Source organism: Tupaia chinensis, unplaced genomic scaffold (assembly GCF_000334495.1).
Source record: "Tupaia chinensis unplaced genomic scaffold, TupChi_1.0 Scaffold000119_1, whole genome shotgun sequence".
Taxonomy (NCBI): Eukaryota; Metazoa; Chordata; class Mammalia; order Scandentia; family Tupaiidae; genus Tupaia; species Tupaia belangeri.
Window position 1 is genome coordinate 6,058,495 of NW_006159585.1, and position 13,874 is coordinate 6,072,368.

The 13,874-nt window shown below is 40.4% G+C and overlaps 1 protein-coding gene and 1 pseudogene across 1 annotated transcript; one reads left to right on the forward strand and one right to left on the reverse strand.

Annotated features, from left to right (window-relative positions):
* Positions 1–954: 954 nt before the first annotated feature.
* ATP5F1A (ATP synthase F1 subunit alpha) lies at positions 955–12,070 on the reverse strand. The gene is made up of 11 exons (XM_006144410.3): positions 11,972–12,070; positions 8,438–8,607; positions 6,395–6,568; positions 6,132–6,298; positions 5,117–5,265; positions 4,481–4,632; positions 4,155–4,379; positions 3,016–3,123; positions 2,755–2,899; positions 2,021–2,171; positions 955–1,177 (listed from the first exon to the last, which is right to left on the reverse strand). The coding sequence occupies exons 2-11, from the start codon at positions 8,594–8,596 to the stop codon at positions 1,096–1,098; spliced, it is 1,512 nt and encodes a 503-aa protein (XP_006144472.1). The 5' UTR covers positions 8,597–8,607; positions 11,972–12,070; the 3' UTR covers positions 955–1,095.
* LOC102487769 (60S ribosomal protein L15-like) lies at positions 9,557–10,185 on the forward strand (annotated as a pseudogene).
* Positions 12,071–13,874: the final 1,804 nt, after the last annotated feature.

Here is a 13,874-nt window from a genome sequence, read left to right on the forward strand (position 1 = left end):
AGTGAGAGATGGCAGAGGGTAAGAGATAGGGAATCAAGGATGGGGGGGAAAAAAAAGCAAAACATACAGAAAACAAGAAATGGAAAATTATTTGCTGACAATAACACGTTTGTTGATGTGCTTGATTGAGACAATACACAGTGTACTCTGGATGGAAAATCTCATTTTGTATGCTGTAATGATGTACAGTGAATGAATGCAAATAATCAAAAACCTCAACGATACTTCACATACTAAAGTCAAAAGCAACATTCATTGTACAATTTGTTTTTAAAGAGGCAACACTGCAGAATAAATGGACACTATTAGCCCCCAAATCCCACTCTTAATATTTTTATCACTGATAAAAAAAAAAAAATCACATGGGGCACCTGTGCATACATGCCCAAAATCCCAAGAGGAAAATGGAGAAGGGATCATGGTGCCCATCCTGGTGAGTACATGCACACTATGGCAAAAAAAAAAAAAATAGGGAATATAGTTATGTTTGTGATTGTGACTCTAAGGCAGAGGTTTCCTAAATTAGCCAATACCATACCAGACTGTTTTAATTAAGATCTTGTTTATTAAAGGTTATGTTAAACCAACTACAATGTGAGAAGATACTGACAAGTTTTCATTATTCTATTAACTTTTATCTCGTTTTCACCATTTTTTACATTGCACTCAACCATTCCCCCAATTTCCCAGAGAATTAAGAGTTGTCCTGTTCTCTTCCTGCCTACAGTACCTTTTTATGCAGATAAATCTTCTGGGCAGTGGAGGCAGCCACGCTTCATCAGTAACAATGTACACCATGTATCATTATCTAGTTTATTATCATCTAATTTAAGGCCCAACCTTAAATTATCTAGCCCTGCTGACTGTACTAATATTGAATAGGCTAAGAAGCATATTTACCAATTCCTCAAATTAATTTCAGTGCTTTCGAATGAATCATACAAACTACAAAAACCACCACACAATATGGAACCTTTATTTTTAATGTGATTTCTGTACATCAGGAATATGAGAGTAATCCTTTTACAAATGGCGCTGATTTACTAGAAGAAACAATGACAAAACCAAATGAGTATTTGATGTGAACCCATGAATTTAAGCTTCAAATCCAGCCAAGAAGTTTGTTACAATCTCTTTCAGTTTTGCATCTGATTCTTCTGAGATCTTCCCATCAGCCCTATTTGGAAATAAAAGCAGATCAGTTTAGAGTTGGATCAAAATTAAATTACCAGCTTAACTACAGAAACAAAAAAAAAAAAATTTAACATTATGTCTTTCAAAAATGTACTTGCTCATTACACCAACTGCTGGTCCCAAAAAATGATAGACAATATGTGCACAAGGAAAGGAGGGCAGAGGAGTACTTTCAACAGGGTCTGGTGATGCCACATGCCCGGTGTTTTCAGGCTGATGTGGAGGATCCAAGCCTGTGATGGCCATGGGATTATAGCACTGCAGTTCAGTACACTACCAACTGTACCACCAACCAGGCCCAGATTTTAAATCTTAAAACTTAACTGATTACAGGAGCCTGCAGGTGGTATGGTGGTTAAGGGCGCTAGACTCCCACATGGCCGACCACAGTTAAATTCCCAGACCTGGCAGCTTGCTTTCTCTCCCTCGCTTGCTCGCTCTCGCTCTCACTCACTCTGTCCCTCTCTGGTCAAAATAAAATAAAGTTAAATAAAATAATTCTTAAAAAAAAAAAAAAGGGGGGGAACCAGCAATTGGGGTAATGGCTATGTTGCTGGACTCCCATGTAGTCGACCCCGGTTTGAGTTCCAGACCCGGTGGCTTAAACTCACTCTGGGTGCGTGTGCGTGCATGCCCAAGATCTTGAGAAGAATGGAGAAGGGATTGTGGCATGGCCATCCCCACCGGGGGGGGGATGGGGTAATGAGTCACTTTCTGTCTCTCTGTCTCTGTCTTTGACGGGTGCACGTGCCCTTATAGCAAAAACCTCTCAAAAAAACAAAACCCAAAAAACTTAACTGATTATAACAAGAGGTATTATTCATACCTGATATTACCCAACAATGCTTGGTGCTGGCTGATGACATGGGACAAGAAAGCATTCTCAAATTTTGTGATTTTGCTGGGCTCCAGTTTATCAAGATACCCTCTTACACCAGCATAGATAACAGCCACTTGTTCTTCAATGGCCATGGGAGCTGAAAAGAAACAAGAGTTCCATGTGAGTTGCTCAATGAAATAAATGTCATGTTACTAAAGCCAGAGAAACTTATCTCCCTCTATGGGGACTACTATTAACATGTCCCCATATATCACCTACTCTCACATTCTCAGCAACCTGACAGAATTCCATATTAATATTCTTTCCCACCTCCCTCCTCAAAGTTTTCTTGTATTTCCAAGTCTTAAAATATATTCTCTACACATAGTCCACAAGTACAATTTATAATGTGGTGCTGCTTAGACTCTGAGGTATAAATAATTTAACTGAGGGTATTTTATTTCCTGGCAAGATAAAAATATACTAACATTCTTTTACATCTGCCAAATTCCCCATGCAGATAGATAAGAAGGCAGGGACACTTAATAGTTCTTAATCCTGAGAGGCATTAAATAAAACTTAGTTTTCTGGATTATTACATCTATAGCACTTAAATTGTACATAAGTAAAATGGCATCAATTACATCACAAAGGCAGTACCTTTGATGAAAAGTAACAGCATGTATTACAGACCTTTCTTACAGTAGAAACTTGAACTAACAAAGACAGTAACAACTCACAATATTGTCCTTGCTTCAGCAACTCAGTCAGACGCACACCACGACTCAAGAGCTGTTGAGTGGCAGCATCAAGGTCAGAACCGAACTGGGCAAAAGCGGCAACCTCACGATACTGAGCCAATTCCAGCTTCATGGTACCTGCCACCTGAAATACAGAAATTACTAGTACTGTTATTCAACGACACATAAGCACTGTACTTAAGTCATCAATGTACTTTTAAGATTTTCATCTAACGACATCCAGAAGTGATGCAAAATTACCTGCTTCATGGCCCTGGTTTGGGCAGCAGATCCGACACGGGACACAGACAAACCAACATTAATGGCAGGCCGGATACCTTTATAGAACAATTCTGTTTCCAAGAAGATCTACAATGTAAGGAGAACACGCAGACTAGTAAATTTAAAGGACAAATTTGTTATGTCCAAACAATGAAACCCAAAAACTGAGGAAGAATGCTAGGATCTTCCTTTTGTAAAAATATACCCCAAATACACAATCCAAATCAACCTATACTGTCAGCCTATTTATGAGTTCTGCATCCAGACTCAACCAATTATGGATCTAAAATATTTAGGGGGAGGGAGAGACTCTAAGAAGTTCCAAAAGGCAAAACTTAAATTTGTTATGCACCACACACTAGGCTAAATCCAAAGAAGTGACATGTAAGCAATATTTAGGTATAAGTAATCAGCAACAATTTAAAATATACGAAAGTATGTGTGTACATTATATGCAAATAACGCCATTTTATATAGTAATTTGAACACAGATTTTGGTAACCAAGGGGTTTTTGGATCCAATGCCCATGGATACCAAGAGACAACTATGTATCCTACTGTAGAGAACAGATGTGCATGGCACTGACAGAAATATATGAAGTGATACCATCTCTGGAATTTGCTTCATAATTACCTAAAGTTAGGAGAACAGCAGTGACTATAAACAAAATAAGAGGTGGTGGTTAAGGCACTGGGTTCCACATGCCTGACTGCATGATTTTGAGTCCTAGACCCTGCGGCTTGAAAAACACACTGGGTGCTTATGTGTGCATGCCTAAAATCCCAAGTGTGTGGAGAAGGGACTGTGGTCATCCCCCAAGGCAAAGGTGCTTTCTCTCACTTTATCTTCCCCACCTCTCCAGTGAGCACACATGCCCTATAGCAAACTTTAAAAAATATAGTAGGTATATTTAAAAAAAAAAAAAAAAAGAATGAAGCATACTAATCTATGAAATAATTAGGTTATGGATAAGTGGGGATGTATTATACTGTTCTCCTTACTTCTGTGTAGATTTTAAATTTCCCAAAATAAAAAGTAAAAGGCAATTCACTCATCAGTGCATAACCGCTAAAGCCTTGGAGTCATTCAAATCTGTAACTCAATCACTAAGCAGTACCTGTCCGTCGGTGATGGAAATGACATTGGTGGGAATGTATGCAGACACATCACCAGCCTGTGTTTCAATGACTGGCAAAGCTGTCAAGGAGCCACCACCAAAAGAATCGTTCATCTTGGCTGCTCTCTCCAGCAGCCGGGAGTGTAAGTAGAACACATCGCCAGGATAAGCCTCTTGACCAGGGGGTCGGCGGAGCAAAAGAGACATCTGACGATAAGCAACAGCCTGTGATAAAGTGAGTAGTGAAGTTCACCTGTTAGAAGCTCAATCTGCCAACTTTCATTATAGTACAAACATACAAATTCTAAAAATACATTTCCTTTGACCTGTTTGGATAAGTCGTCATAGATGATCAAAGCATGTTTGCCATTGTCTCTAAAATACTCTCCCATAGAACAGCCAGAATAAGGAGCCAGGTACTGAAGTGGGGCAGCATCAGAGGCTGTAGCTGACACCACAATGGTGTATTTCATGGCATCTAAGAGAAAATAAATTTTTTAAGTTTTACAAAACTATCAAAAACTGCAATTTAAAATTACAGGTAACTATAATAAAAACTACCTAAAGTCTAAAAAGATTTACTATTAAGAATAAACCAAGTGGCATGGTGGATGAGGCACTAAATTCCCACATGGCCTACTATGGTTCGAGTCCCGCCCCTGGTGGCTTACTTTCTCACTTTGCCCATCACCCTCTAGTAGTGCAAATAAGTCTTTCAAAATAATAAATAAAAAAGAATAAGCCAAAGTCGAACCACTTTCACTTTATAGAAACTGACAAAACCTTTGCATTTACTGGTGCTTGATACATTTTTAACTTACTGTTTTGGCTTTACTTTACAGTAAGACTTTGCATAGAGTTCAGTTTGGAAGTTATTAACGTCAGCCTTCACTAAGTAAAACTTCTAAGATGAGCAACAAAAGTTAACCGAATACAGCAAAGAAACTAAAGATTTTTAATACCTGCATCTGTAAGTCTCTTCACCAACTGTGCAACAGTGGATCTCTTTTGACCAATAGCAACATAAATACAGTACAGCTTTTTCTTTTCATCGGTTCCATCATTGAAACGTTTCTGGTTAATGATCGTGTCAATAGCAATTGAGGTTTTCCTTTAAAAAGATGAAAGAAACCTCAACTCTTATTAAATACTTAAAATGACTTCCAAATAAAATCTTACTACTACTACTACTACTACTACTACTACTACTACAACCTTGATCAACCCTCACCTAAATTACTTCGGGACCACAAATTTTTTGGATTTTTGAAATATTTATGTATACCTAATGAGCTATCATGAATACGGACCCAAGCCAAGACAGGACATTCATTTATGTTTCGTATACACCTAACACATAGCCTAAAAGTAACTTTACATAGTATTTTTGTATTGTAGCATTATGACTGTCACATCACATGAACTCAGGTATGAAGCTTTCACTTGTAGTGGCATTTCATTGCTCATAAATTTTGGTTTTCGGATAACTCTAAATTTCGGTTCTTCAAATTAGGGATATTCAACTTATAATCCTCATATCATATTCTACTGTCCCTATTAAGGTCCAAGCCATTTTCCACTCCAAGACTAAAGAGTACTCTTTCCATAGAGTAAATTTTAGTTAGAAATTGTAATACGTTGGTACCAGAGAAAGACCTGTCACTCTCCCCAGTGAGCACATGCCCCCATAACAAAATTAAAAATGTCTCTTAAAAAAAAAAAAGACCAGCAGATGGCATTATGGTTTACGTTGCTGGACTCCCACGTAGTTAACTGTGGTTCAAGCCCCAAACCCAACAGCTTAAAATGCACATGGGACACATGTGCCTACGTACCCAAGATCCTAAGAGAAGAATGGAAAAGGGACTATTGCATGACCACACCCCTGGGCAGTAACTTCTCCTCTGTCTGGTGAGCGCACACGCCCTACAGCAAAAACCTCTTTAAAAAAATTTAAACATGTTTTTGAGTATTTACCCAGTCTGTCTGTCACCAATAATCAGCTCACGCTGACCACGACCAATTGGTACCAAACTATCCACAGCTTTAATGCCAGTCTGCATTGGTTCTCGCACAGAGATTCGAGGAATGATTCCAGGGGCTTTTAGGCCAACTCGCCTACGGGTCTTGGAACCAATTGGACCCTGTTTAAAAAAATAAATAAATAAAAAGAAACCTCAGAATAACCAGTTTTGACATTTATTAGAAGCTGTAAGCACATCTAAAAATATTAAACCTACCTTTCCATCAATGGCATTACCAAGGGCATCTACTACACGACCTAACAGCTCCTCACCAACTGGAACGTCCACAATGGCTCCAGTCCTCTTCACGATATCTCCTTCCTTAATTAGTTTATCATTTCCAAACACGACAACACCAACATTGTCAGGTTCCAAGTTCAGAGACATACCCTATACAAGAGACACAATTGAATACCAATCAAACGGCTCTTTCCTATATACCAGTATATACCAATACTACATAATAAGAAATTAGCCAGGGGAGGCATATCTTCCTTTTCATCTGATTTACCCTTGAGTATTTTTCCAACTAACAATCATTCTTTGGTTAAGACTATCAAAATGGGAAACCAGCAGTTAGCATAATGGCTATGTTGCTGGACTCCCACATAGTCGAGCGCGGTTCGCGTCCCGGACCCAAGATCCCGAGAAGAGAATGGAGGAGAAGGGATTGCGGCGTGACCATCCCCCCTGGGGGGTGATTTCTCGCTTTCTGTCTCTGTCTGTCTGGCGAGCACACGCACCCTATAGCAAAAACCTCTCCAAAAAAGAAAAAAAAAAAGACTATCAAAATGGCAACAACCTCTCTTGAATAATCTTTTTTTCCTCCCAAAGTTTTGCTATAGGGTATGTGCACTTGCTGGGAGAAATGGAAGAGAGAGAGAGAAAGAGAATAATCACTCCTGGGGGAAGGTCAATCCTTTCTCTTCTATTCTCCTCTCAGGATTTCTGTGTTTTTGTTTTATTTGTTTGTTTAAGAGAAATTTTTGCAAGGCCAGCAGGTGGCATGGTGGTTAGGGTGTCAGACTCCACATGAAGACCACGGTTCGAGTCCTGGACCTGGTGGCTTGCTTTCTCACTCTCCCCACCCCCCGTCCCTCTCTGGTCAAATTAAAATAAATCAATAAATCAGTAAAGTTAAATAAAATAATTATTTTTTTAAAAAGAGAGCAATTTTGCCTAAAGAAAGAGAAACAGGAAGTGGGAAATCACCCCTCGAGGGGAGATGGCCATGCTGCAATACAGTCTCCTCCAGTCTCCTTTCAGGATTTTGGGCATGCAGGCATGAGCTTCATACCACTGGGTCCAGGACTCATACCGTAGTTAGTCATGTGGGAGTCCAGCAATATAATCATTACACCGTCCCTTCTCAGAATTTTTGGATATGCATGCTCAAATGCCTGGTGTGTTTTTTAAGCCACTGGGTCCAGGACTCAAACCACTTAGTTGGTCATATGGGATCCAGCAACCTTAATCACCTTGCTATTCACTGACTGGCCCAATTTACATCTTTTATATGTGAAAAACTCCGTAAACAGAAAAATAAAATCAAAACCTACTACCACTGTTTTCATTAGTAAAAAGTTAAATTATTAAAACCTATCCAATTTTAGCTCATCAATAACAAATTTTTAGGGCCAGCAGGTTGCATAGTCATTAAGGCACTGGACTCACACATAGCTGAGCACGGCTCAAGTCCCAGACCTGGTGGTCTCAAATTAACACTAGGTTCAAGAGCGTGAGAAATTTAGCTGAAGTTAACAAATGCTTTTTGTAAGATGGTATCAAAAACACAGACACTTCTAATATGGATGGAGTTTTACTCAATTTTGTATTCTGGATCCACATGCTACAAGTTATATGTAAATCAGCCATTATAGTAAAAAGCCTGACTATCTAAAACCCTTACATTTATGACAAGAAAAAAAAGGCCTGAGGCAAAATGAAACATAAAAGTATAAAAAAAACAGGGACCAGCAGTTGACATGGTGGTTAAGGTGCTGGACACTCCCACGTGGCTGATCGGGGTTCGAGTCCTGGACCTGGTGGCTTGCTTTCTCACTTCCTCTCTCTCCCCCTCACCCTCTGTCTCTCTCTGGTCAAATTAAAAAAAAAAAATCAATAAATGAATAAATAAAAAATAAAATAAATAATTACTTTTAAAAAGTATAAAAAAAACTGACACAATTTCTAATTGCTAAATGAGCAACTGAGAAGACACAGATCCTAAAACACCAAAATCTCATTTGAATAACTTACCTTTAAGCCTGAAGAAAACTCTACCATTTCTTCTGCCTGAACATTCCTCAGGCCATGCACTCGGGCAATACCATCACCAATACTTAGGACACGCCCGGTCTCTTCAAGGTCAACAGAGGTATCAGCTCCAAGAATTCGCTCTTCAAGAATAGAGGACATCTCAGCAGTGCCTAATGGACAGAGGACAATTCAATTTTTAAAAATCTGGTTTCAAGATCATTTCAAAATCCATTTTCCAGCAGCACAAAAACTTGCTTTGTGATCATAGTAATTAAATTACTTTGTAACTTGTAACATAAATTAATAAAACAAAAACAAACAAAAACCACTAAGTACCTACCACTATATATGAACTAAAATGATTGAGAGGAAAAAAAATAAACCTTCATGGGGCCAACAGGTGGCAAGGTGGTTAAGGTTGCTGGGCTCCCACATGGTCAACTACTTGAACTGTGTGGTTCAAGTCCTGAACCTTGTGGCTTCCTGGTAGCTTGGTCTCTCACTTTCCTTCTCTTTCTCTCTGTGTGTCTCTTTCTGGTGAAATTAAGATAAATAAATGAAGAAATAAATTAAATAATTTTTTTTTGGGGGGGGAGGTTTTTGCTATAGGGCACATGCGCTCACCAGAAAGAGACAGAAAGCAATAAATCTCCCTCCATGGGGGATGGCCATACTGCAATCCCTTCTCCTCCTTTCTCCTCTCGGGATCTTGGGCAGGCAAGCACATGCGCCCAGCTTGAGTTTAAGCCACCGGGACCAGGACTCAAATCATGGTAGACTACATCGGAGTCCAGTAACATAGCCATTACACTAACTGCGGGTCCCAAAGCATTCTTTAAAAAAAAAAAAATCTTTAAAATACAAGCTTTATCTGGTACTTTGGTTTACTTTAAAGGCATCTGTACCATGAATTTTTGGTTAAACTATGAACAGGATATTTTAAAATGCAATTAAAAAAAAAAACACAACTGCTTAGCAAAGTATAAGAATCTTCCCTTCTTAAAAAAATTTTATTAACTTTATTATTTATTTATTTAAATTTGACCAGAGAGGGACAGAGAGGGGAGAGAGAAAGAGAGAGAGCCTTTCCATCTGGCAGCAGCTATCAGGTAAGCCAAGATGGACACGAACATGTACATCCAGGAGCTGTGGTAGAAGAAGCAATCTGACGTGATGCGCCTTCTCCTGTGGGTCCGCTGCTGGCAGTATCGCCAGCTCTCGGCGCTGCACCGGGCACCCTGCCCAACCCGGTTGAATAAAGCGCACAGATTGGGCTACAAGGCGAAGCAAGGTTATGTGATAGACATAGAGGATTCATGTGCGGCATGCAGGCCGCAAACGACCAGTCTCCAAGGGTGTAACCTATGGCAAGCCTGTTCATTGTGGCGATAACCAGCTCAAGTTTGCTCGGAGCCTCCAGTCTGTTGCAGAGGAGTGAGCTGGATGCCACTGTAGGCTCTTAAGAGTCCTGAATTCTTACTGGGTGGGTGAAAGTGCCACATACAAATTCTTCGAGGTTGTCCTCATTGATCTATACCATAAAGCTATCCGAAGAAACCCTGACACCCAGTGGATTACCAAACCAGTCCACAAGCACAGGGAGATGCGTGGGCTGACATCCGCAGGCCACAAGAGTCAGGCCTTAGAAAGGGCCACAAGTTCCACCACACTATCGGTGGCTCTCGCCATGCAGCTTGGAGAAGGCGCAATACTCTCCAGCTCCACCATTACTGCTAGTCTAAGGAATGTTTGTAAAATTCACACCTAATAAACAATTTAGGACAGTCATGTCTGCTTAAAAGTGTTATCTGTCTGTTAAACTAGTCTACAGATTGTTTCATGGATGCTTTGTCAGATTACAAAAAAGTTCCATGTGCAGTAATGTTTGAAGATTATAAATGATAGTGTATCTTGTTTCTAATAAGGTAAACTTTTTTGTGTGCTTTATCTTATTAGGGAGTTATATGTTGGTGTTTAAAACGTGTGGTATAATAGGTGTAAAAATAAATTCTTTAAAACAGGGGAAAAAAAAAGAGAGAGAGAGAGAGTGAGAAGAAAGCAAACCACCAGGTCCAGGACTGGAACAATGATTAGCCATGTGGGAGTCCAGCGCCTTAACCACTACGTCACCTGCCGGCCCCCAAAATCTTTCTGGCCCCAAGAATCTTTCCTTTAAAGGTACAGATACCACTCTTTATTTTAGCAGGCAGAAGATAGAGCCATGTGGGATACAGCTCCCCTAACGACTAGACTATGAAGTGGGCCCTAAAACCTTTATTTTAAAAGTCTTAATGTACATCTCAGAAGTAACTCCCTAACCCAAAGAGCCATCTTATGCTCACTGCCTCGTCTACCGTATTTGTAATAGACAAATTAAGATGATCAGGTGTAGAGGAGCAATTTTATAAAAACACTGCTAGGGACCAGCAGTTAGCGTAATGACTATGTCGCTGGAGTCCAATGTAGTCGACCGTGGTTTGAGTCCTGGACCCAGTGGCTTAAACTCATGCCGACACGCACCCATGCCCAAGATCCTGAGAAGAGAATGGAGGAGAAGGGATTGTGGCATGGCCATCCCCACCTCCCCCAGGGGTGATTTCTTGCTTTCTGTCTCTTTTTCTGGCGAGCACACATGCCCTAGAGCAAAAACCTCTCAAAACAAAACAAAGCACTGCTAAAACTGTACATTTTTTCCTAATATTTTTCTAGGACAGGAAAAAAGTCTTTCTTAGATTAAAAAGAATACCATTACCTAGGAAATGTACTTTCTGCTTTCACCCAAAGAATAAGACAAAGGAGTTGTATTAATATGAAAAGGCAAGTGGTTCTGGGACCAGCAGTTAGCGTAATGGCTCTGTCGCTGGACTCCCATGTAGTCGACCGCAGTTCAAGTCCCAGACCTGGTGGCTTGAACTCATGCTGGGTGCACCTGTGTGTGTGTGTGTGTGCCCAAGATCCCGAGAGGAGAATGGAGGAGAAGGGATTGCAGCATGGCCATTCCATGCTGCACACACACAATAACCCCTGGGGGGTTATTTCTCACTTTCTGTCTCTCTCTTTCCAGCGAGTGCACGCGCCCTATATCAAAAACCTCTTAAAAAAAAAAAAAAAAGGCAAATGGCTCATTACACTAGTACAAGACAACCTATCAAGACAAAACCAAAACGGTACATTATGATCTAAGAATCTGAGATTTCACGGTAAATAAAAAAAAATAATAACAAATAAAAACAAGAAAGCCCAGGCCAGCAGGTGGCATGGTGGTTAAGGTCACTAGACTCCTACACAGGTGACCTTGTTTCAAGTCCTGGACCTGGTGGCTTGCTTTCTCATTTTCCTTCTCTCCCTCTCCCTTTCTTACTCTCTCACTCTGTCCCTCTCTGGTCAAATTAAAAAATAAGTAAATAAATGAAGTTAAATAAAATAATTCCTTTTTTTTTTAAAAAAAAAAAAGCCCACAAAAGTTACGTACCGTATATAACATATATCTTCATTTAACATTAAGGTATAAGTGTACTGCTGGAAATAACTTACCAGTCTTTTGGAGACGAGTAGTAGAGGCATGAAGATTCCTTGTTGCAATGAAAGATGATCCCAAAGCATTTTTGGAGACCTAGTACAAGAACATTATTAAAAATTTAATTTTGGGGGCCAGCAGGTAGATGGTGGTTAAGGTGCTGAACTTCCACATGGCTGACCACGGTTCAAATCCAAGGCCTGGCAGCTTGCTTTCTCTCTCTTTCTGTCTCTCTGGTGAGTACATGTGCACTACAACAAACTTAAAAAATAATAACAAGAAATAGAATTTTAAAATGTTTAATTTTTATACTTAAGTCTTTTTTTTTTTTTTTTTGCTATAGGGCATGTGTCCTCACCAGAGACAAAAGAGAGAGAAGGCAAGAAATCTCCCCCCACTCCCAGGATGGCCAATCCACAATTCTATCTCCTCTTGGGACTTTTTTGGGAGCTCATGCCGGAAAGGATTTTAAGTCAAAGGGTCCGGGACTCAAACCACGGTCAACTACATGGGAATCCAGTGTCATAACCATTATGCCATCTACTGGTCCCAATTTTTAAATAGGTCTTTATAAACCTAACGAGCATAAACAAAGGCACACTTAGTTTTATCTAATTATAGGCAAAATATGTCTGAAAAGATATGCTCAAAATCAAAAGCTTAGTCATCTGGGAAAGCACCTTTTGATATATGTGATAATCTATTAAGCAGTTACTGTTACACAGTAAGCATTCTATACAAGCATATTGTAAAAAATGCACTTGACGGAACCAGCAGGTGGCATAGTGGCTAAGGTGCTGGACACTCCCACATGGCCGGCCAGGGTTCGAGTCCTGAATCTGGTGGCTTCTTTCTCACTTCTTCTCTCTCTCTCACCCTGTCTCTCTCTAATCAAACTAAAAATATTAATAAATTATAAATAAATTATTTTTAAAAAATGCACTTGACTTTAAGAGGAATAGCATACACTGTCCCCTCCCTTGATTTTTACTGCCTTCAACAAATCCTACAGCACTATGGATCGTGGACCCCTTTCTCCTTCAAGTTGTATCCTGCAACTTGGTCAATGTCAAATTCTGAAGATATGACCTTCTATAGGAACAAAATGAAAAGAGTTTAAAATGCTTCTATGTCAACAGAAAACCAATATGCATATAGAGGTTAAGTCAAAGAAAACAGTCGGCATGTTCAATTCGTCTTTCAAATTATTAAGACAAGGGAGGGGGAAACTACAGTAAGTATTAATGCTTTTCCAAAGGACCGCAGGTTATGTTACCTTCAGGGGAAATTAAGACAGAGCATTGACCCTCACATGAATCTCCCAACCTGGTGTTCTACTTTACTTAAATCCTCAATCACTGTCTGACAATTCCTCAAAACACCAGGCTGACAACTCAAAAAGGGCAAAATCTTTACACATGTCAAAGGACCACAAAGCAAGGTCTTCCTTCTCCATGGACAAATCAGAAACCAGCTTCACTACTGTCACGGTCCTGGTCACACGAATGCTTCCTTGAACAGGGTTAAATATTCAAAAAACACTCCTCCATCTATTCCTTTGCGCTGAACTGACCAGCGGGCAGAAGTGACATGCAGGGCCTGCTGACCTTCACACAATGTCAGGGTCCCCTACTTCGCTTCAAGAGCTGACAGCAGTCCCTGACCTTCAGCGGGCCGATGGCTGGGGAGCCAGCCGGGACGAGCCTCCCGTTTCAGGGCAGGCCCCAAAGGGACCGCGCGCAAGCCCTGACCTTCACTCAAGGCCCCTTCTCGGCCGCTCTCAGCCGAAGCCGGAAGTCCTCCCGCGGCCTCATCAACATGGAGGTCACTGCCCCCCACCCCACCTCTCTGCACCATTCTGCACGAGTGACCAGCAAAAGGCCCCTTGGTCGCCCCTTGCACAGCAGAGCAGGCCTGGGT

Bases quoted from the DNA above. Each gene is read 5' to 3' on its own strand.
- ATP5F1A (XM_006144410.3), bottom strand. From the start codon at position 8,596: ATGTCCTCTATTCTTGAAGAGCGAATTCTTGGAGCTGATACCTCTGTT. The intron at 6,299-6,394 runs GTAGGTTTAATA...TTTTTTAAACAG, and splicing joins GTAATGCCATTGATGGAAAG to GGTCCAATTGGTTCCAAGAC. The intron at 5,266-6,131 runs GTAAATACTCAA...ATCTTTTTAAAG, and splicing joins ATTGGTGACAGACAGACTGG to GAAAACCTCAATTGCTATTG.